Source organism: Mobula birostris, chromosome 25 (assembly GCF_030028105.1).
Source record: "Mobula birostris isolate sMobBir1 chromosome 25, sMobBir1.hap1, whole genome shotgun sequence".
In the NCBI taxonomy this organism is placed as follows: Eukaryota; Metazoa; Chordata; class Chondrichthyes; order Myliobatiformes; family Myliobatidae; genus Mobula; species Mobula birostris.
This window is the reverse complement of record NC_092394.1, coordinates 21,455,167-21,479,497: the sequence shown is the minus strand read 5'-3', so window position 1 is coordinate 21,479,497 and position 24,331 is coordinate 21,455,167. Positions and strand designations below refer to the sequence as shown.

The following is a 24,331-nucleotide window of genomic DNA, read 5'->3' as shown; positions in this document are numbered from 1 at the left end:
TATATAATGCCGGTTAGCCCCACAGTGTTTCGAAGTTCCAATACAAGTTAAGAATCAAACACAATTGCCAGAATTTACCATTCAAACCTCTTGGCTCAGATTAAGCCTTTGCATTTTACATCTTCAAGATGTTCAAATATGACTGGTGAAAAAGAAATAGAATTGATTTACTTAGACCATGTGACTTTGCTAAACTATCATCACAATAGTTTGAACATAAAAGAGGAAAAGAAGCAGACAAAATTTAGCTAATTTTGTTGAGTGCTCAGAAAACCTAATCCAAACTTTAATAATTTCTGACTTGGAAAATGAAACACAGAAGGTGCAGTAGGTACTTGTTTGGTATGTTCATTAGAAATCTGATATTGGAGCGTTTGATGTAAAATTTTCCAACGTGCTTAACCTGCTGGTAAGTTAACCTCCTGGTAAGTTGTAATGGTTATAATGCTTTATTTTCTGGCAAATCAATTGTGGAAAAGCCTTGCTTCAGGAAGCTGACTGCAAATGCAGTTCAAATAGTGAACTTTCAGGAGCCAATTAAAAAGATCTTAAGGGATGTGGAGCCAGTAACAGCTTGGAGACCATTCAGTTCAGATGTGCATTGGTGGAATAGAGAAGGAAACAGGAATCAGAATAGTTGGGTGGAAATAAGTTTAGTTGCTGCCTACGCATTCATCAATATATTAAACTCCCCATTTAACTTTAACTTTTCAAATTCAGCCATTTATTTTCTTGCAACATAAATCTGAGATATGGATACCTGTTGTTATGTTTGCAAAGAACAATCTTTGATTACAGATGAAACTTAACTATGTTGCACCATCATAAGGAAAACTTGTGTTTAAAATATTAGGTTACAAGACACCAGACATTTCCCCCTTCAGAACATTTGCATTCACTTGTCTCCATCAGCTAAATATCATTTCGTATCTTGTAATAGTTAGAATTACGCAATAGGGAAAAATGATACTTGTTGAAGCTTGTATTTATACAAGTATTTGAATCAACAGGATTGCAGGACTAATAAACAAGCATTTTGATTAAGAAATTACATTTCTTGTCATCTGGCTTTTTATTGACACTGCCACTGTTTTGGTAGTATATTGGTATAAATAAAGAAATATCATGTAGATGATGCTGTGATAGCAATAAACAGGGGCTTCCCAGGTTATAAATCATTTGACCTGTGGAAATCTCACCTAATTCAAATTCTCCCATGCATTTTTAAAACCTTTTTCATGCTAGTAATAATAAAAAAAAGTTCCATCGTGTTCATGACTATATAGTATATTTTATTAGCTTAATTATGGGCACTATTAGGTTGATTGCTGTATGAAATGATTATAGCAATTGCGTGTAGTGTAATACAATATGAGTAACTAGAAATGCATGTTTCTGACTTAAGGAGAAACTGATGCAAGGACAGTTCTCAGGAACAGAACTAAGGACTGCCTCTATTTAATAAGATGGTGACAATGTAGCAGTATTGTAGCAACATCTAGAATATTTTAAGTTTATATCCTTTTGCTTAGCTTTTACAATTTTTTCCCCAGAATTATGGTTACCATATCTGTTGTTAAGAAATCTGAACTGTTATAATGGCTTAGATTATGCTGAATTGTACAATACTGGAGATGTTCCAAAACCATCGTGTCACTCAGAACCCAAACAACTGTTTGTTATACCCATGACTGAAGAGAAATGTGATATGACATTGATGTTTATCATATGCCTTTGCTTCTGCTTGTTCCTTTTTATGTTTGTCAACATACACATACACACACTGTTCCTGAGTTTGAGACATCACAAGGTGTGAGATTTGGAAAATGATAAGATCATCTGCTCAAAATAGTAGTATTAGATTTTTGTTTTGAATGTCAAATATGATATCAAATCATTCTCCCAACAACAAATAGGATAATGTCGGCACTGGTGTGAAAAGGAAAGTGGTTCGCAGATATGTGAGAATTGGAGGGAACCTATCATAGCAACATAAATGAATTAATGTTGAATGTTATACTCTCTTCCAAAAAGCCAATTTCAAACAAGTCCTCTTGAAATCACAGGCTAGAATTCATGAACTGCTGCATTTATGTTTGACAGGACGTCTGCATATCAGCTTTGCCACTTTTCATAAATATAAACCCTTTAATTGCTTTGCAACAGAAATTATCGGAAAAAAATGGTTCCCAATATTGCAGATTGCACTGGCCTTTAATGTATGAAGGGAGTTTCATTTGAATGTGTTGTAGTTTTATGTCTGTTCAAAAGCATCTCTGTACACAAAAACGTATTTAGGTGTAACACAATCTATTTACACCTTTCCAGTAGCAGTTGCAGCACTTGAGTGGATGATCTTGCTTTATTTTGTTTGATTCAGACGGTATTCTATAAAGGGGTCAACACTGGTGGTACATGAGAAATGCTTTTTAGTGGGTCAATTTCAGCCCTCTGATTAGGCATGTATATAATATTTCCCTCCTGCTGAACGTTGTGCAAAGACGATGGCTGATTTAAAGGTTGCTTCCCTTTCCCTTTCAAATTTAGCTTGAATTCTAATTTTACAAAGAAGTATGGTAGTACATATTTTTGAAACTGTCTTCATTCTCCTCCTCTCCCACAGTTCCTCAGCTGCTTAGAAAATGTAGGGTGGGGAGCAACAGGCAGAATGTTTAGAGATTCTCCAAATTTAACATCAAGATATTTTAGTTTTTTTTAACTGATTAGGTTATATTGTATCCATAATTCAACCATTATTTTTCTTGCCCCATTGTTAGTTTGAGATTAATTATTTTTTGCCTCTGGTCTGAAAAATTGTAGCAACAAGTCCCTGAATAATTTGCACACTTTGAAATTTCAGTTCAAGGGGAATACAGTTAGTGGTGTTCAAATAATGAAAGTTGAACTGAATTTCTGTATGTGTGTATGTTGTAGTGGACAGGGTTTTGAGGGAAACCTTCCTCATCAAATTCCTGGAAAAAATGAATTAGTCATGTTGCTGCTATTCAGAGATTGTGGGCAAAGTGATACCGTAGTTCATCAGTACTAACTCTGAATTAAAGGAATTTTTGTAGTTGAAACATCTTTAAGATTTCTGGGGTAATTGGCTACCATTAGGGAAATAAAATGAATTTTGTATTTTTAACTGTAATAGGCATGACCTCTTAGATGTTTGTGAGGTGATTGGGCTGCTTGAATGTGATTTACAGCCTCATTCTGCATTATGTAAAATATGTTCGTAGTGAGGTGCTTTAATTTAAATTTTATTTTTTCTGTTTTTAATTAATGCAGCAAACAGAGGCACAATAAACTGTGGCGGTCACACTCTGACAGCGACCTTTCTGACCACCGTGACCGTATTAATAAATCTACTGTTGACTTAAATAGAAGGGACAGCACCTCGACTACAGAAATGCCAACTGATCCACTTGCTGAACATTTATATAACCACCAATATTTAAACACCTCTGATACAATTTTACCTGGAGTTAATGAGGAAATAATTGAATTAAGTTTTGGTATTGATGCAGAAAATGAAATACCTATAAACTGTAACCTGGATCCCTTGCAGAGTAACATTTCTTCAGCATCCATGCCAATGGTAGTAACCACCAGTGACACCACTAAAAGTTGTGCAAACATCACCGCTGATACACGTTCTCTTCAACATTGTCACGCTGATAAACCAGCCTTGACACATCAGGAACTTTCTTCTTCCCCTGAATGTCCTGTGCTATTGACTGCTTTAGATGGTGAATTAAAAGGAGATGTTCATTTAAACTCAAACTGCATTTTATCACCATTACTTGAAACTAGACCTCCACTGCAAGATCACATAGCTTCATCAGAACTAGTTCCTTCAGCCTCAGCATCCAATGTAGATGCTGGAATGTGTGGCCGCAATGCAGATCGAATTGACTTCTTCAGTGCCAGAGAAAAATTTATTGAGCTTTCACAGGAGGGTGGGACTCGAGTCCAATCACATTCAAAAGCTGAAGAGCTTGGAGGAGGAAAATACTGTGCCACAAAAACACCTGCTCCAGAGAGCCTTGACAAAGAGCAGCAAATTGAGAATATTCTGGGACAGATGTCAGTCGATAACTTTCCCCATGCAAGAGAGAAGAGCACAGATATTGATGGAAAATCTAATGAGGTAAAAAAAAATGGTGCATTTTGAAACTATATGATATCAAAATTAAAAACAGATGAAGTAAGCAAAAATTTATTTATTTCATTGCAAAGGGTCACCTTATCCCAGAGCCAATTTCACTTTTGTTTGAATTAAGCTTACATGCATTAGGTTTTGTGTTCTCTCTTTTTTCAAATATAGGTTTCAAATGTTTTGGCGACCTGAATGATGAAAGAAATCTAAGAGATTTGCTGTTTCTTTTCCTAGAAAAGGGTCTCAGCATTCTGGGGTGGATTCATATCCTAAGATTCTATTCCTTCCAGGTTTATGGACAGATATGGAACACATTGATTCTATTTCCTACAGGTGCAGGGACATAAGAATGGGGATAAATTCTTGAATGTGCTCCACTATTCAATTATATTGTAGCTGATCTGATCTTTAGTCATGATTGTAACTTCTTCCTGAACACTGTCACCTTTTTTTTTCCCCTCAAAGCCTAAATATACTGAATAGTTAGTACTGTGTTGAAGAATTTCATGGATTCATAAACCATTTCAAGAGAGAAAATTCCTCCTTGTATCATTGAGGTGGTTGATGCCTTTAGTCTGAGAATGATTCTCATTGTCCTTGAATCCTTATTACTACAAAAATAACCTTGCAAAACCTGCCCTATCCAGCCCCTTAAGAATCCTTAATTTCAATGAAATCGGCTCTCATTCTTTTTGTCTCTAATGGATATAACTTCGATTATTCCCTGTGTTCATAAACAATCCATCACATTATGTCCAAGCACAGAAATTAATCTTGTAAACCTTTGCTGCATTGCCTTCAAGGCAAATATATCCTACCTTAAATAAGATCAACCATATGTACTCTCACTCCAGACTCTCCAAAGCCCCAATGTAGTGGAAGTCCTTTGGTCTGTTATCCCATTCTTCTTCTTCGCCCATCAACCCGACTGGGACAAAGGCAACTGACAGCAGCTTGCCAGGGTTCTCTGTCTCAGGCCAGTCCTTCAAGTTTTCCCCAGGTCTATCCTCTCCAAGCGACAAGGCCTTTGGAGCTCCTGCAAGCACTGGATTTTTACAGGATGGGGTTGCTAACCCCATACCCAACACTCGCAACTAGGCTTGGAGTTGTCTATAGCGGAGTTTGCTGTCCTATTGCTTTGCAAAATAGTACCATAACCTTGATTACTTTTGCTTGCAATTTTTATTTTGTACGAGGACTGCCAAATCTCTCAGAACACCAGCATTTAATTATACCGCACCCTTTAAAAAATTCATTTTTCTTTTGCCCACTGTTTTACTTTCCATATCCACTTACAGACTCTGTAACCTCAATTATTTTGCTTAACATGCATCTTTGGCTAACTTAGATACGCTGCAATGTTTCCAAGCCATTAATAAAGATTGTAAACAACTAAATTCCCAGTACTGATTTCCTGAGACACTCCATTAACTAGACCATGCTAGTGTGAAAATTCCCTGCTTATCCCCCCGTTTTATTTTTTAACTACTTTTTCCATGCACAGCCCTGCAAGCTTAAGTACAGGAAAAAATTGTATCTGGCTGTTATTGGCTAGATCTTAAAATGTGGCAAATGCACTAAATCTATTGGCTTCCCTTTATCTATCCTCAGTAAACTCCAATATGTTTATTAAAGACTATATTTCTCATTCATATATGACATTCATTCTCATCTATATGACGTGAGTAACGGTTAGCGAGACATTATTACAGATCAGAGTTTAATTCCGGCATCCTCTTCATGGATGTACCAGGTAGGTTCATAGGTCATTATAAGTTGTCCCATGATTGAATTGGGGTTAAATGGGGGTTGTCAGGGGTTATTGGGCAGCATGGCTTGAAGGGCCAGAAGGGCCTATTCTTCACTGTATCTCTAAATAAATAAAAATAAATTTGAGAGATTCACTCTTATCAACAAAATTACAGAAATTTCTGTTTTTGCTTCTGTAATACTATATGACTAATTTTCAAATTTGAAGCATATCTGGAAAATTTCTTGCTTTAATCTGCATTTATGTTTATATTGTTAATAAGATGGAAAAAAGGGAGATTCAAATTAAGATAGTAGTTTTTAAATTTGGATTTTTTTTGTGTAGATTTTGTGAAGTTCAGAAGTTTTTTTTTAGAAATTGATCATTATCACATATTGGGAGCTAATAATACTGTAAATATTTTAAGTATGTAATTTTATTTTCTTCTTCCACAGGAGAATCCGGTATCAACATTCAGTAAGAAGCCTTCCTTAACCAGGTCTCAGTCGTTAAATGTTATTTCTGTGAAAGAAATAGTGACGGAAATAGAGTCCAACCAGAATACAGGCTTGTGCCAAACAAAGGCAGAGAGTGTCATCAGTAGCCATATCCAAATGCCAAAGAGGAATACAGTTCATGAACTCTCAGCAGATTTCCAATGGCCTTCTGAAAATGACAGTTCTGTAAACGAAATGTGTACAAATGACTCTTTAGTTGCTGAAAATAATGACAATGAAGTTAAACAAAATGGATGTCATCAGGTAAATGTATCAGTCAAGAGTCATGAGGATTACCAGGTAGCACCCTTCGAAGAACCTGTGCAAGATGAAATACTAGGTCACAAACAGGTGGCAAAATGGTGTCCTGGCTCAGTAAAACGTGCAACCAAGGAGCTTGAAGAACGATTAAAGCAAGAACAGGAATATCAATCATCTGTGACAACAGCATTACCTGCCCGTAAAAACTCGAAGATTGATGGAACCACAGCTAATGATTTTTTGGTTATGAACAGGAGTGTAGACATCTCTTCTGGAGTGTGCTTATTGAAAGATAAAGAGAAAGGAAGAATTACTGAAGATGAATGTTTGTTACTCAAGTGTAATGAACCTCTGAATCAAGAGTCAGCCCCAGAGATTAACTTAAATGAGATGGAGAACCTGGTACAATCACAAGTAGAACAGGAGCAAGCTGAATGTGGATCTTTGAACACTGTGGAGCATAGGATAATTCATACTTTTGAAACTTCTGAGGATTTGGATTCTTACGCCCAACTTCCTAAGAAAATTGAGATAATTGAGTATACCCGTATATTAAAATCGCCAAATTTGCAAGTAGGCATTAGTGATATAGGAGAAGAAAAGATGACCATTTCAGATGAATCAACAGTGAAGGAAAATGAAGTTGCCATACTTCCTGCCATTGAAGATGAAACTCCAGTGAAGGGAACTGAAGCCATCAGACAGTCTGCAAACAATCTAAAAATGTCAGAAGTTCATACAAATGATACTTTGCGACACCCACATCTTTTGCCATTATTGGGTGCTGAAAGTTTATCCCAGAAGCAACATACAGAAGGCATGACTGTCCAGTTTGATAGACCCTCGGGAGAGGTTAATAACACCCCATTAGAATGTGAAATTGCTTTAGTTGATAGTGATAGTGCTCATTTGCCATTACAAGAATATCAAATACCCGTCCTACACCTGGAAGGTGTCACAGTGTCAAGTACAGATACTGATACTGAAATTCATGAGAAAGAAACTGTCCATTTAGAGATACAAGAGGTCAACCAAGAAATGACCTGCTTGCAAAGAACAGATGGCTGCATCACATTACTTACCCATCAGGATTTAGAATTAAGTTTCAACAGATTTGATGAAAGCATCAGGGACATGGAAAAGATGTTAAATTTCTCGAATCTTGATCACAATCCTCAGCATAGCTCCAGCAATGGCAGTCTAAATCATCTAAATAGTACCCTGGGAGTTGGTAATTGGCAGGGGGAGGAAATTGAAGCTAAGATAAGACGAGCAGGCCTCACAACTCCATCACAGATGAAACGTTCTGCATCTATTGCTAAACTAGGTTACCTAGAACTTTCAAGGGATGATTTATTTAAGAGCTTGGATCCAACCAAGGCATGCCAAGCTCTTTCTGATTCTGGCCAGAACACACCATGCAGTGTGGAAAGGACAGGTGAGATCAGAGCTGGAGGTGCTGTGGAAGACGAGCCCAGCAAAAAAAAGTGTGTATCAATTTCTATTCTCCAAGACCCTCAGCCTACAGAAGAACTTGAAACATCAGAGAGTATTGTACAAACCAAACCTGTAGAGGAGCCTCTAATACATCATGCCAAAGACAGTGCATCAGCCCAACACAGTTCAGTGGTGAGTGCAAAGCAGAATCTTTCACACATAGAGCCTTCTGACACAGATGCACCTTATCCCACCCTACTGACAGCTATAGCACCTCAACAACACCATGGAATTCATCCATTAAAGCAAGTGCAAGCAACTAGTGAGGAAAAGCAGACAACTTATCCTTTATAATTCCCAGATGTAACTTAGTTGGTTTCTGGACAAGAGGCGGATGTGTTTTCAAAGGAACATGCACTTTACGATTTGTTTTCTATATGTTAAACGCTTGTTTTATTTTGTTGATGACTGCATGTGAACTTTGGGCTTTCTGTAGTTGGTTTTGAATTTTTAAAAAAATTATGTAACTGAATCCTTTAACCATGAGATCCCATTTAAAAGAGCACACCAACTAACACAGAACAAGCTTGAAATTAAGAAAACCTTTCTGCTGTTTAACATGCCTCTAAATTGAAATCAGGGAAAAGCTGCTCTTTGCGATAAATTTCATTTTGTACACATTTAATGTCACTTTTATACCTAGCATTTCTTGCCATTTTTAATGTATTTAGTCTGAATTCCCTCTCTCCCATTAAGAAAAAAGTGTGTAATCTTATGAACATGATCATCGAGCCCTTGAAGGTTATGAAATAATGGAGTGCAGCAGGCCATGCACACTAAATATCCAGAAGCTTGCTTAGATTACCGATCCATTCACTCTGCAGGTCTACACAGAGACTGTTGGATGTGTTTATTTTAATCTTCTCAACATGCTGAAAATGATTCAATTTCAATCAAAATGAAATTGGTTTACATATTTTCTTAGTTTGCATGTTCCTTTCAGATGGTCTACATTCAGGGTTAATGTGAATTATTACTTGAACACTGCAGTGAGCATTTCATAAACCCTTCCATATCAGCTCAGAGAGCAATCCTTGTTGTAGGACTTAAATTCATCTTAACCATAATAGGGAATTCCTTTTCAATGAAATTTACCCTTTAAAGGCACAAACATTTTTTATTAGTTTTGTAAATTGCTGATATGGTTTTTTTTTGTATTTTGTTAAAAGCTGTTGATCTAAATTCACCATCTTTGTTCGTGCTTTATAAAGTTCACACTTCCCTGCCCAATAGCATCTCCATTCTGCCTGGGAGTACAGTTTGATAAGGACTAGGATTCTTGCTTTAAACTGGAATTAATTTAATTGCAAAGTGCTCTCTACTTCAATTTGGTAACAGTGGCAAGAGCATTAGAGTCTTCCTTGTATCAACAGGCATTTGTACTATTAAAACTAATATTGCTGCACATCTGATTGTACTGTGATACACAAGCTTCAAGTTGTACTGGAAATATTAGGAAAATAAGCTGAGGATTTCAGTAGTCTTGTAATGATTCTCCTTCCCAAGTACTGTTTCCTGCATTCTCATCTAAATCTACTAATATTAATGTATCATATCTAGAGTGTGCAATTTTTCTTGATGTAGTAAAAGCTGTAAGGACTTTTTATATTCTGTATGTTAGAATGAATGACTGATTTTAAAGCATTAATAACTGAACTTAAACAGTTACATTTATTGGAGTTGTTAAAAAAAATGCTCTGGGTGATCTCGAAATAAGTATCCTTTTAATGAATTAGATGTTAAATTACTGACACCTACTTGGCAAAGTGCTATTTTACCAGATTCAGCAAATGGTAATCATCTTGAGAAATAATTATTACAGGGAAAGCATAAATTCTAAAACAAGATTTGGAGCATATATTAAAAATTGTTTGCTTTTATCATACTTTAAATTACAAAAGTGGAATTTGACATTCCAATTATAATTAGTATTATTTGTTTTGTCCCTATTTCTGTCATAGACACCTCAATCATTTCTTAAACATGCAAAAAAAAGTATTCTTCCCATTTAATTTTCCATTCCTTGAAACACTGCTGCAACTTCCTCTGCTTTGCAAGAGTACATAAATGCTGGTTTCAATCGTTTACTAATTTACAATCAGATGACTGTTGAAGTAGGGCAGTATGATAATTCTGTTATGGTCCTCTTGTGGCACATTTTACCTGTTCCTTTGTCTGAGTGCTGAATCCAGCATCTCTTCCTCCTCTATCCCAACCCAGCCCTCTCCTATTTTGATGTTCTGGCAGTCATTGATACCCGAATAGAATAAACACCCAATTGTGTTACATTTACATTATTGGGCTATTCTTGATTACATCTGATTTAAAATTCCAATCTGAATAAGCATGTAATTGAATCAGCTTTTTGAAAATATGGCTGAGATGTACAGGATCGTACAATTTTAAAAAAACATTTCAATCTTTCTATACTTCTAGTAATACTCCTAAATCCATATTTTATTTAATTACATCTATTTAAAATTTAAGGAGAATATCAGACTTAAACCTAATGTATTTTGCCTGGAACATGTGAAATTATCTGATAGGAGGACCAGACAACAAGTTAATACTCAGTTCAAACACAGGTGTCACATGAGTTTGGAACCTGCTGTTGGAAATTATTTTTAAGCCACTGCAGTTAACAACTTTTAAAGGGCATTTTTGTACAAAGCAATTATATGTGGTCTTTTATAATTGTGGTTATTATTGTTTACATTGTGAACATTTGAGCTGTACATTTTCTTAAATTATAGATGTACCTTGTGTGCTGTTTATTGCCTTGGCATTCAGTTTTCATTCATTGGTTTGTAATTGTGAAACTGATTTTTACACTTTTTTTAAAACCAATGTACATTATGTGACTGCATGTGTTGTATGGATAAAGCTTCATTCTTTATTGTTTTTGTAAGAGGGTAGTACATGTACCATAGTTCATAAGTTTTTAAAAATCCAGTGGTACATTTTCATAAACCTTATGGCACCACCTGTCAAAGTACAATAAAAAACATTCGTAAAGAATATTTGGCACAAGTAAAGACAGTGCCTTCATACGAATTTGGCAAACAAAACGTTTGAGGTAAATTATTTAGAAACATATGAAAATTTTGCTTTATTCCTGAGCTTCTGTGCATATTGTGGTTTACTTCTCACATGAAGCTTAATCAGTCCATTTGACAATATACAGTTTCTGTCTCTGGACCCACTCTTCATGTAAGGTTGTCACCGTATGCTATTTTTCATTTTGGGGTATTCCACTGTACAATAGATTTTTATTGCAAGTGTGCTAAGATGCTTAATGTGAAGTAATGCACTGTTGTATGAAGTACAATGTTCTTGTTACAAAATTAATAAATTTTTATTTTGGAGGATGGATTTATTTTTTGGTGTAAATGGAATGTGAATGACAGAATAGCACATGGAGGTACTATAAATCCGAAATAGAAATAATTAACACTTTGCATATGACTTTGAGTACAATCGTGTTTTGAATTGTACAATGAGCCATTCCATTTGCCTCTGATTAGCATCGCTGAGCCTTGCTCTGGTTTCATCCTTCTCTCATCAGTTCCTTTTCAATTGCACAATCTCTGCATTTCATTGTTGTATAACGCTTCAGACCCAGTGTTTTTGTCCTGCAGAATAATAGTTCTGTGCTGATTTGTACTCTACTTGCACAACTAGTATTCTTGTTCCCAGATTTGGGTCTCTATAACATCCTTCTTGTCAGCCTCCTGAACTTTACTACTAACAAAGATCCACTGAAACGCTTTTGATGAACTCAGTGCAAAAATGAATGAATTTCAAGCAATCCGATCAGTTTGGAAATGATAACGGGGGAAATCTTAATCATTTTTCAGTAGCTTTAAACTTTAGAGTCAGTGTCATTGCATTACTGGATCTCTAAAGTTTAAAAAAAATGACTAATCTTCATTTTACAATCCGTTCTTGGCAGCCATATTATTGCAATACTTAAATTATTCTAATAATTCACAGTTCTGATAAAGGTATAATTGATAGTTTATTTTTGGACAAATGTATGATTCACTGCTTTACATTTCCAGAATATCAAAGCTAACCTGACAAATTAGATTAGATTCAATTTTATTGTCATTGTGCTGAGTGCAGATACAAAGCCAATGAAATGCAGTTAGCATCGAACCAGAAATGCAAAGTATAGTGTTATTTACAAAATAACTATGAATTAAAAACTAAGTGCTACAGCACACAAATATAGAAGTACTGAGACAGTACAATATGGGTGCAATACTGCTTAGCGCTGTGATGTGAGGTTCAGCAGGGTCATAGCCTCAGGGAAGAAGCTCTTCCTGTGCTCACTGGTGCGGGAGCGGAGGCTCCTGTAGCGCCTATCGGATGGCAGGAGAGTAAAAAGTCCATGGTTAGGATGAGATGCATCCTTGATAATGCTTTTCACCCTGCCCAGGCAGCGTTTATGGTAAATGTTCTCAGTGGTGGGCAATTGGGTGCCAATAATCCGCTGGACAGTTTTCACCACACGCTGGAGTGCTTTGCGGTCCGATACGGGACAATTGCCATACCACACTAAGATGCAGTTGGTGAGTATGTTCTCAATGGTACAGCGGTAAAAGTCCGTCAGTATCCTGGGACAGAGCTGAGCTTTCTTGATGCCCTGCAGGAAATAAAGGCGCTATTGCGCCTTTTTGATCAGGATGGAGGAGTTCGGGGACCAGGTGAGAACCTCAGAAATGTGGACACCAAGGAATTTGAAGCTTGATACACGCTCCACTACAGCTCCATTGATGTAGATGGGGACGTGATTGTGACTCCTAGCATGGCTGAAGTCCACAATGATCAACTTAGTCTTCTGGGTGTTAAGGGCCAGGTTGTTGTCGGCACACCATACAGCCAGGTGCTGGACCTCGTCTCTGTACGCCATCTTGTCTTCCCCCTGATCAGATCAACCACCGTGGTGTCGTCTGCGAACTTGATTATGGAGTTAGAACCATGTACAGGAACACAGTCATAGGTGAAAAGGGAGTACAGAAGAGGGCTCAGCACACAGCCTTGAGGCACGCCGGTGTTCAGGGTGAGAGTGGAAGAGGAGAAGTTGTCTAACTCCATTTCTGTGAATTTCATATTTGGCTGCAGAAGCACTTTCACTGCTTTATCCTGCTTAGTTTTAACAGCGCCTGTCACTAGATTCCTAGCAGCAAAGATATTAAATATTTAGAGTGCAGACCTCTGCTCCCATGCGTCTGCACATCGAGTTTAATCTTGGTCAGAATTCCAAGTAGTATGGACAACATTTCCAGACTGATTTGCCACTGTACTGGGGTGTTAAGCAGGAGCAGTCAAATTAAAAAAAAATGCTGAGAAAATACTGAGCCAAGTTCAGTAATGGTTCGGATGGAAAACCTACTGACAGGTAATTGTAGTTTAATAGATTTTTGAGCATTTTCACTGTATTGCTAACATAGAAATTCTAAGTCATTAAATGGGCTATATTAACAAAACAACTTTCAAAAAAATGCATGTAATGATTGGATAGTAGTTGATAAATATAGTAAATACTAAATCACTATTTTTCCCCCATATATGAAATCGGATATCCACAACATTAAAATTGCAAAGATTTATAGAGCTGCTCACTTTGTGCTTTTAACATTTTTAAATATATTTATATAACCCTTGGGTTGAACATTTCCAATATAATTAAGAACAGGGTATGTTAGGTGCAAATGTTCGTTCCCAAAGCTACCTAACAAATGTACCCTTTTTCCTAGCTTTGACCTTCTCAGATCTTTGACATTCATGTTGAAGAACACTGATATAATTAGAAGGGAAAGAAGCATGTAGTAATAAAATAGCATGCTGCATGGCCTTGGTGGTGGGGGGTGGGGGGTGGGGGGTGGGATGGGGAGGGAGGCTCTCAAGACCAGCAATTGCAATTTCGAAGTGTAGTCACTGTATTAGGAAATACAAAGACCCACTTGTGCACACACATCTTGAGAAATGATTATGCCTAGAGTGAATGACATGGAAACATGGGGGAGGGGGGCATCAGGCACTGGGTTCTATCCTAGGTTCTGCTATTTAGTGTGAATTTATTGAGAAGTAGACTGATGTGACTAAAAGAGCTGCTTTTGCATGAGACCCAGCTGTCAGTTCTGGAACAGGATGAAGCAATAATGACAGGATGGGCACTAACTAATTGGTGATGTAAATGAGGTAAAGACTTTCAGCAGAGGGGAGATGGATTCCTAAAAATACACAGCAGACTGAATACAAACAGGAAAATGAGGTGGGGAATGTTTATGGCAAGTAAATAAAATAGAACTGTAGAAAAGATGGTTAACCATAAAATAGTAAGCAACCCTATGGAAATGAGTTAAACTGGACAGCAATATAATGCAAAAATTTGCAAGCTAAATAGGGAAAGAGCATAGGAAAGCAATCAAGGATTGTGATAAGAAGTGTGTAATTGGGGTTAAGAAAAAGGAATCTTAAAAATGTAATTAAATGTGAAGTAGGAGGAAACGAAAACCCTATTTAAAAACAAATTAAACTATCGGCATTGAAATGAACCATATCCGACACGGCAAGAAATTCAGAAGAGTCTTCATCAGATTGGAAAGCATGACCTCTGTGTTGGAAGCTAAGTGTATAGGCATAGTTGAGGGGAGACTGAATAAGTGAAGGAGAAAGGGACATCTAATCTTTCGAAACTCTTAACATTGTTCTTCAAGATCATAGCCTTTCAGAGTCTTTTTCTGTAATATCCCTGCAATTCCTTAATTCCCTTAACTACTGAGCTTTCACAGCCCTTTGGGCTGGAGACTTCCAGAGTCGCCAACATCTGAGTCATAAACATTTGTTCTGCAATGGAAGATTTGAATATATGGACTTAGATAAGGTAAGGTGTGTGTGAGATGGGGGTGGGGGGGGTGGGGAATGAAGAAGTTCCAGTGGAGATATATTTGACAGCATGGATTTGTCAGAACAAGTTGCCTTTCTTTGTGCCAAATGCCCTATGTAGGTCAGCAGAACTTCAATAAATTAGAAAATAGTTTTAAGTTTCAGGAAAGCATGGGGGCCATTCTGCATAGCCTTAAGGGCTTTGCAAGACCAGCAAAAGCAATTTTGAAATGGTCACTGTATTAGGAAATACAAGGCCCACTTCTGCGTGCGCACACGTTGAGAAATGATTACACCCAGTGAATGATGTATGGAAACAGGAAAAGGCTCAGGGACTGAGTTCTACCTAATGCTTTTTAATTTGAGCTGTTGGCTACAATGTTATAATTCCACGTGCTGATCGATACCCTCAGTTCATCTGCCTTTCCTACAATATTTCTTGCATTGAAATATATGCAACTCAGAATACTAGTCCCACTACCCTCAACCTTTCTGTTCCTAAAATGGCAGAGCAGATTCGATGAGCCTAATAGCCTAATTCTGCTCCTATATCTTATGGTCTTTAACTTAGCACTTAACTCCCTGAACTCACTTCACAGAACCTTGTCCCTTTTCCTACCTGTGTCATTTAGATTATGAGGACACTCAGTCCTCGTTTATTGTCATTTTGAAATGCATGCATTAAAAAATGATACAATGTTCCTCCAGAATGATATCACAAGAAACACAGGACAGACCAAGACTAAAACTGACAAAACCACATAATTGTAACATATAGTTACAACAGTGCAAAGCAATACGGTAATTTGATAAAGAACAGACCATGGCCATGGTAAAAAAAAAAGTCCCAAAGTCCCGATAGCCTCATCACCTCACGCAGACAGTAGAAGGGAGAAACTCTCCCTGCCATGAACCTCCAAGAGCCACAGCACCATTGGAAGCACCCGACCACAGCGGACTGAGTCCGTCCGAAAACTTTGAGCCTCTGACCAGCCCTTCGATACCGAGCACCATCCTCTGCCGAGCGCTTCGACCCCGCCCCATCCGCTGAGCAACAAGCAAAGCCGAGGACTTGGGGCCTTCCCCTCCGGAGATTTCAGACCACACAGTAGCAGCAGCAGCAAAGCAGGCATTTCAGAAGTTTCACCAGATGTTCCTCCGTGCTCTCATGTCCGTCTCATCAAATCAGGATTGTGCACGGCACCCAACTTGACAAATAACAGAAATCACCACCGGAGTGGCTTCTGTGAGCTGTGTCGCACTGCCATCTTCTCTCCTTGTAACTATATGGACCTCAACCTCTGGCTGCTCACTCCCTGCTTAAGAATGCTGAGGACTCTGGAGACAACATACTATCTGGGACTCTTGTTTTCATTCACTGAACCACCTGTTCCCCTACCTAATGAATCCCTTATCACTGTAGCTTGCCTCTTCTTACTCCCCCACCCCCCCCCTGCCCAACTCCCATCCCATCTGAACCACAGAGCCAGACTCGGTGCCTGAGACCTGTCTGCTGTGACTTTCCTCTGTAAAGTCATCCTCATTCACCTCCCAGTAATATCTAAAGTGGTAAACTGTTGTTGAGGGGGATAACCATAGGGGTACTCTGCACTGGCTCCTTAACCTCTTTCACTCTTCTGGCTGTCACCCAGTTTCTGGGGTCTTGCACCCTGGGTGTAACTATCTCTCATGTCCCATCACCCCTTTGGCCTCCTGCATAATCCGGAGTTTATCCAGTTGCAGCTCCAGCTCCTTAACACAGAGTGTTAGAAGCTGCAGCTGAAGGCACTTCTTATAGGTGAAATCACTAGGGACACTGGATCTCTCTGTGCCTTCCCACATCCCATAAGAGGAGTATTCAACTATCCAGCCTGGCATCCTTACTGCTGTTAATTATGCAATTATAAAGAAGGAAATAATAAATAAACTGAAAACAAATCTACCTACAGCTTTCTGCCTTCTCTCCCTCAAACCTCTCCTCGCTGAGGCCCTGAAGAGCTGCTAAAGCTTCAAAATCCCCATCTAACACTGTCCACTCTAACAAAGGCTGCTCCACATGCCCCTGCCTTATTTTAATTTGCACCTGCTAATGAATCCTGATCTCTGATTGGCCGCTGTTCGAATGCCAAAACTCCCATGAAGTGCTGCTTTTTAATGCACACTTGCTGACCTGAGTGAGTCACTCCTGTGGCTCCCATCTCTGATTGACCACTGTTCAAATGCCAAAACTCCCTGAATTTATTGTGAATTTGTTTGGAAGCAGAATTAATTTGATTAAAAGGCCTCCTTTTGCATGAGAGACGGCTCAAATGACACTATGAAATTTCATGTTTCAGCAACCTCCATTCATTCTCTTACTGCCACTTTTCAGACCATATTACCGCTATTTGATTCATTCATTCTTGCCAGCTTTTTCCTCAAATCACAGATGTTTCAGTTTTGTCCATCTATGCCTCTGAAACTTAGTGCTTTTTTTTTTTTTAGCTTTTTTTTAGCTTTTTTTTTTAGCTTTTTCCAGTTCAGACGAAAGGTACTGCAGGCAAAATAAGTTCTCCTCGAAGGAAAGAACTAAACAATGGTAGGCTCCATGGATGCATCCGAAAAGAGATTATGGGTAGAAAAGAGGCTACTTTCCCCTTTGGTCTATGTGGTTAATGTATGAGCCAATATGAAGAAAACTTCATATTAAAAGAAAAGTCAACATAAATTTGAAAAGCAAAGAGGAACTGAAATTCTATTATCAAGGAACATAAAAACTTTTACAGGAATGAATGTAAAAATGGAAATCAGGGTGAGATGTACAGGACAATAGCAAAAGCAACAACAGCATAAGCAGAAATTTCAAATCTTGCTGTCTTCACATTTAACCAGGAGGTTGCAATTAAAATAGGAAAATGGAATATTTTAAATCAGCTAATCAAACTCAGGGAATAACACTGATTACCCCAAGGCCGTAATTGTAGATACTCCATAATGATTAAGGAAAATTATCTCTTTTTTAGCACGCTAGAGAAATGCATACTTGAATAAAACTGTTTTCAGGTCCAACTAGGTATGACCAAAATGCACATCCAACCTTGTCCCATTTGGCCCTTAAACCTTTCCTATCTATGTGCCTGTCCAATTTTAAAAGTTGTTGGTATATCCGCCATAAACCACTTCTTCCGGTGGCTCATTCCATATTTACCACCTCTGTGTATAAAAGTTGTTCCCGAGGTTCCTATTAAATCTCACCCCTGTCAAATCTATGCCTTCCACTTGTTGATTCTCTAACCTGTTTTTGTTTAGCTATGCATATTAACACCCCTGCAACTTGAGACATCATTCAACAACGGTTATGTATCATTCCAAAGAGGCAACTCCAATGAAGAAACCTGCATGTGGGCGGTAAATTGCAAGAACAGTGAATAATTGTTTTTTGGTCAGCTAATAGTGCTCAAACCTCAGTAAAAAATCATAGGTTCAAGTCCCGTCAGATATTTCAGCACAAGGCAGCAGATTGGTATCACAGAGTAATGGTAAGGAAGGGCATCTTTCAAATAAGCCTTGAAACTTCTTTCAAGTAGGCAAAGAGAAGCGTAGTTGCAGCATTTTGGACAATAGTTATCCCTTCGAAAAACATTTTTCTAATTTAAAGTTTCAAAAAAGTGTGGTGGCCATTCTGCATGGCTTTGAGGGTTTCGCAAGAACTGCAAAAGCAATTTTGAGATGGTCACTGTATTAGGAAATACAAGGCCCAGTTCTGCAGACACCTCGAGAAATGATTATACTCAGTGACTGATGTGTGGAAACGCAATAAAAAGGCTCAGGCACCGAGTTCTACCTAATACGTTTTAATTTGAGCTATTGGCTTAATCAACACCACAAAAATAAATATTGGTCTTTATTTACCTTATTATTTTGCAAACACGAGGAATTCTGCAGATGCTTGAAATTCAAGCAACACACATCAAAGTTGCTGGTGAACGCAGCAGGCCAGGCAGCATCTCTAGGAAGGTACAGTCGACGTTTCAGGCTGAGACCCTTCATCAGGACAGAAAAGATGTACTGGCATTGGAGAGGGTCCAGAGGATGATGATAATGATGGCGTTGACTCAGACCTGAGAGGCCAGCTTCGGGCATTTTCATGCCTTACAGGTTCTCGGCCTGAAACGTTGACTGTACCTCTTCCTAGAGATGCTGCCTGGCCTGCTGCATTCACCAGCAACTCTGATGTGTGTTACCTTATTATTTGTTGGGTTTGCTAAACCAGACTACTTTCTTGGCTGTAAGAGTAATCTGCGGTGTCTTGAGAAGAGATTGGTACCCTTCCTTCAAATTGGAGCTTTGAAAAGTAAACTCTTGTTCCACTGAACTCATTCATGAAATCAGATCACTTACTTCAGAATAAAGTTTGTTTAGGGTAATAAGTAAATAGTTCATTTCTCAGTAAAATCTGACACATTAATCTGCTTTTCAGGTTAAAAACAATCATCATTCTTAACCTGTTTTCAGTCTGATCCTTTTAATTTCCAATCTGTTTCCAGGGAGTTCTGTCATGCTGAAATGGACCTAGAAGTACACTTGGTTTGATTAAACTAACAATGAGGTGAAAACTGACATCTCTGGATATAGAATTATCTTAATCAAAGCTAAGCAAAGAATGTAATGCTATGAAATTTCAGACTACATTAGTAAATGTTAACTTCCACCACCTTCAACATTTGAGATTTTTGCTTGCTTTACTTCACCGCTAATTCCTCTACATCAAGTTTTATTTCTAAAGGACTTAGTCAGCATAGAAAGGTCACACTCAACTGTGCTGAGAGAAACCACAGTACAAAGCATCCGTTTTCCTAATATTTAATCATTTATATTTTCTGTACTTCTTACAAAATCTCTCTTGACCTGTGTATGATTTTCAAAGCCAGAGTTGCATAGGCACCAGCTGCAGCAAAATTATCCTTTAATAAGTTTAGTTAAAATTTTTTAAAAATGGAATAGTTTAAATAATTGAGCAAAGCTTTGTCATCAAGAAGACAGCGAATATGAAGCAATGCAAACAAGGTGAAACAACCCTGGTGACGGAGGAGGGGAGGTGCATAGCAGCCACCTGTAAATTCATTTCCAGGAAGTTAAATAAAGTAATAATTCTCCTCCAAACTCAACATAAATCAAATCAACAATAACTTTTGTTGTAATAAAAGTAGGGAAGCTGTGTTCTGTTCACCTAGGCATAGTCAACCTTTATTTTTCTCCTCCTGAGTACCACTGCTGGTTAGCTGCCAGTACTGAGGCAGACAATCACATCAAGTTGCACATCTCCAAATACTACATCCCTTGCCCTTCAATTAAACTTCCCTTCACTAAAGTTTGCAGATTATAGCTATGTATCAGCACTGCATAGAAAGTATTAACCCTCAGGATGAAGCAGACCATCTAACCCCAGAACTATCTTGGAGAACTATTCAGCCCACTTATACAAATCACTGCCAATTCACAAAACACAGTCACATTTTGTCCAATTAGAGGTCAGAGATTCCGGCACCTCCCTCGGCTACTGCTGCTGGTGAACAATGTGTGTTGTTGAGGCTGGAGTATCATTCCCAAATGGAACAGATTCAGCTGCAGCCTCGTGATCAGGAGCAAAGTCAGCCATCTCTCTCTGTTGACATGGAAGAATGTTTGCTATCCGTATTAGAACTTGGAAGCTATGAGGCAGTCCCCATGAACATGAGCATACTCATTTTCCACAAAGTGTTAGTGGTTAAAGGTCCCTTACACTTGATAACCACTTCAGAAATCCACAGGCACTTTGACTGTTTGAAATCATGAACCTTCACCTCCCCCCAGAATGGAACATTGGGACAGGACTGGTCCCAGGCTCCCATTTGATGTTTGGAACCAGTGGCGGACGTCAGGCTTGCGAAAGGCTGGCTGAGTGCAAGGTTAACACTTTAAAAATGACTCAGCAGCGCCTTTTAGAGATACGTTCTAATACACAAATAAAAACTGAGAGGAAGGAATGGTCTGAGAATATCGTTTCATCAAATTCTTCCTGAGGGTTTGTACAGTCCATTTGGCTGCACCATTAGTGCGGAAAAGATAGGTCCTACTGCGTATCAACAAGAGCTCACATTAGGTTCATTGTGCTAACAAATTGAGGACCACTGACTGACGCCAGCCCTCTTGGTAATGTGTAAGATACAAAGAGGTGCCAAAAAAAGGCACACAGTCCTACTGGCAGTGATCAGTTGTGTGGGAAGCCAGTCTGGTTATCTCCATTGGGGTCAATTGGAACCAGCAAATGCTGTTGTACACTTTAAAATAATAAATGAGCTTCCTTGGTAATGACCCAGGACCACAAGTGCAGAGATGCAGGGAGAGCTTGATGTCAAACAGCCTCCCATTGACTTAGTTCTGTGTCTCTCTATCCAGTCCTGGTTAGCAGGGTAACACTGGGGTTAGGATTGCACTTAGTAAATACCAGAATGCTATTCAAAATCACCCAATAATGATTTCCTGAACTTGGGAGGTGTTTTGATTCTGGAAGTCAACAGAACACAGTCTGGATCTGTCCAAAGCTAGTCTTTTGTATTAAAGAAAGGACACGGTGTCACATCTCACAGTACATCAGTCCAACCTGGATTAAAGTCTTACATCGGACACTTTGAGAGGACAGGATTCTGTTTTGCTTCTGTAGCTACTTGATTGATGACACAGACAGGTGGACAATGTGTAGGGCAGTTGAGACAGTGCATCAACATTTCATAGTCATAGCCAACAAGGGCAAAGCCCTTTGCTGCAACCTAAATTCTGTTAGTGTTGATGTTTCTGAAATATGGTCGAGAGAGATTTTTGATCTGTTACCAAACTGAATTGTTTTTATCATAATTTATTCTCAGTGTTTCTTTTCCAAAGTGAACATAATATTACTCCCTTGAATAGGCGGGAGGAGAAGATGGCAGTGCGACGCAGCACGCGCAGCTCTCCGGTGAAATGATATCGTATTTGTAAGTAGGATGCCGTGCACAATTCTGATTTGATGGAGGCAGATGTGAGAAGCACAGAGGAACATCTGGAGAAATTTCTGAAATGCCCGGTTCACTGCCGCTGCTACTGTGCGATCGAGAATCTCCGGAGGGAAGGCCCCAAAATCCCCGGCTTTGCCTGCTGCTGGCGACTGAGGCTGGGGCCGAAGTGTTCGGCAGAGATGGTGCTCAGTACTTGGTGTTGGAGGACTGATCCGAGCTCAAAGTTTTCAGACGACTCAGAGTCGGACTGTGGTCGGGCATGGCAGGGAGAGTTTTCTTCCTTCTCTCGTCTGCGTGAGATGTGGGACTTTCAAGAGACTTTGAACTTTTTTACTGCGCCCGTGGCCTGATCTTCATCAAGTTATGGTATTGTTGCACTGTTGTAACTATATGTTATAATTATGTGGTTTTTGTTAGTTTTTCAGTTTTGGTCGGTTCTGTGTTTCTGTGATATCACACTGGAGGAATATTGTATCATTTCTTAACGCATGCATTACTAAATGACAATAAAAGAGGACTGTGTGTCCTCATAATCTAATCTAATGTCATGGTGCTGGAAGTTAAATCAATTTACATAACTGCACCAATTTCATACGGAGATGCATCACAAAAAAAAAGCCTGAGAGGCTTAAATTAATCACAGCTCTGGCACCAGAAGTTTTGCTGAAAAGTATATTCACTGAGTGGAGGCTCAAAAGTCAAGCCTTAGCTTGCAGCAACTCATGTAAAGGCAGTTCTCAGATTACAAAGGGGTTCCATTCAGGGAATTGTTCATAAGTCAATCTGCTTGCAAATCAAAGCAAACAGAAGCAGTGTGCGGGAGAGGGTCACACAAAAGCTGTGATGGGAGAGTGAGCAAGTGAAGAAAGAACGACTACTAGCCAGCTTCACTGACTCGGTGAGTGAGTCCACTCAGTGATCAGCTTCACCCAGCGCTCAGCTGCTGCAGTTTGGTGGTCCGGTGAGGGGAGGGGTGGGGGGTGTGGGGAGAAAGGCATGTGGAAGTGCCCCATTCAGGCGCAGACGAAGATGGCTGCATCCATGCAGCAGCTGGCAAACCCGGTCACCCATGCGTTCATTCATATGTCCACAAATTGGATGGTAATAACCCAGGGAGGGCGTGTAGTAGCTGTAGCAAGGCTGGCAGGTTGACAGGGAGATGTTCAAAATAACCCAACTGACCTGAACTCTGCCACATTGACTGTTGCCGGTACATCAACAACAGTATCGTCTTTTCTGTGAGATGGGTACGGTCCAATTTTCTGGGTAATCCACCGATGCAGGCAATGGCATTCGGCAGGCTTCATTCTGACTCTCCATAACTACGTACTGGATGTGATCTCCTCTAGTAAGAAGAAATCAGAAACTGCAGATGTTGGAAATCATTTTTGACCTGAAACATTTCTCTGTTTCTCCCCTTTCAGATGCTACCTGTCCAACTGAGCATTTCCAGCATTTTCTATTCTTTATAGAATGAGAAATATATTTGTCTTTTTGTTAACCACAACATTATATGCTATTGACAACCATTGAAAATATTCCAAGTAAGAATCAACGACTTCACTTCTCAAATTGTGGTCAATGTCTAATTTAATTTAATTCCAATTTTAATTTAAAAATACAACACAGTAACAGGTCTTTCTGGCCCAGCAAACCCGTGCTGCTCAATGCACCCATGTGACAAATTAAGCTACTAACTCAAACACCTTTGGAATCCTAAGCATTCATAGGAAACCCTTGCAGTGATGGGGAGAATGTACACATACCTTGTAGAAAATGGCAGGAATTGACGCTAACTGCTACAATACCGTGTCATTTTAGTTATTCATTGATCTTGTTTTCAACTGTGGAGGTTTAATTATAATAACAATATTGCTGATCACTCATTCTTTCAAAAACAATTGATGGAACATTTGCTGTACTTGGGCCAGGCCAGTTTTAACTTGTCTACACTGCAATGGCCATTATTCTAACACCAAGATCTGTTACTGGTCTGCAGCTATCTTTTTATATCTGTTCCTGGCTCCCCCTGCTGGTCAACATGTAATAGGTCAGCTGTACAGCAACTTGAGGCCAAAGAACAGATTATACAACTTAAAATACAAAATGATTCATTTAACATTCCAAAAGAGAATGTAAAACTTAAATAAAAGGTCCCCCCAAGTGCTTGCAGCAGACTTCAGAAATCAACGTACAAGCAAATGTCTGACGTGAGTTTAGAAAATAAGATCAGTACAAAGTCATATGATTATCTACG

At 38.8% G+C, this 24,331-nt stretch overlaps 1 protein-coding gene across 3 annotated transcripts in view; it reads left to right on the top strand.

Annotated features, from left to right (window-relative positions):
• Positions 1–11,532, top strand: part of LOC140187838 (protein phosphatase Slingshot homolog 2-like) — a 145,048-nt gene extending 133,516 nt beyond the window's left edge. For all 3 annotated transcript variants that reach the window (XM_072243629.1, XM_072243628.1, XM_072243627.1), the window contains 2 exons: positions 3,292–4,153; positions 6,368–11,532. In XM_072243629.1, coding sequence (XP_072099730.1) covers positions 3,292–4,153; positions 6,368–8,461 — 2,956 coding nt within the window. In that variant the 3' untranslated portion in view covers positions 8,462–11,532. The remainder of the gene's footprint in view (positions 1–3,291; positions 4,154–6,367) is intronic.
• Positions 11,533–24,331: the final 12,799 nt, after the last annotated feature.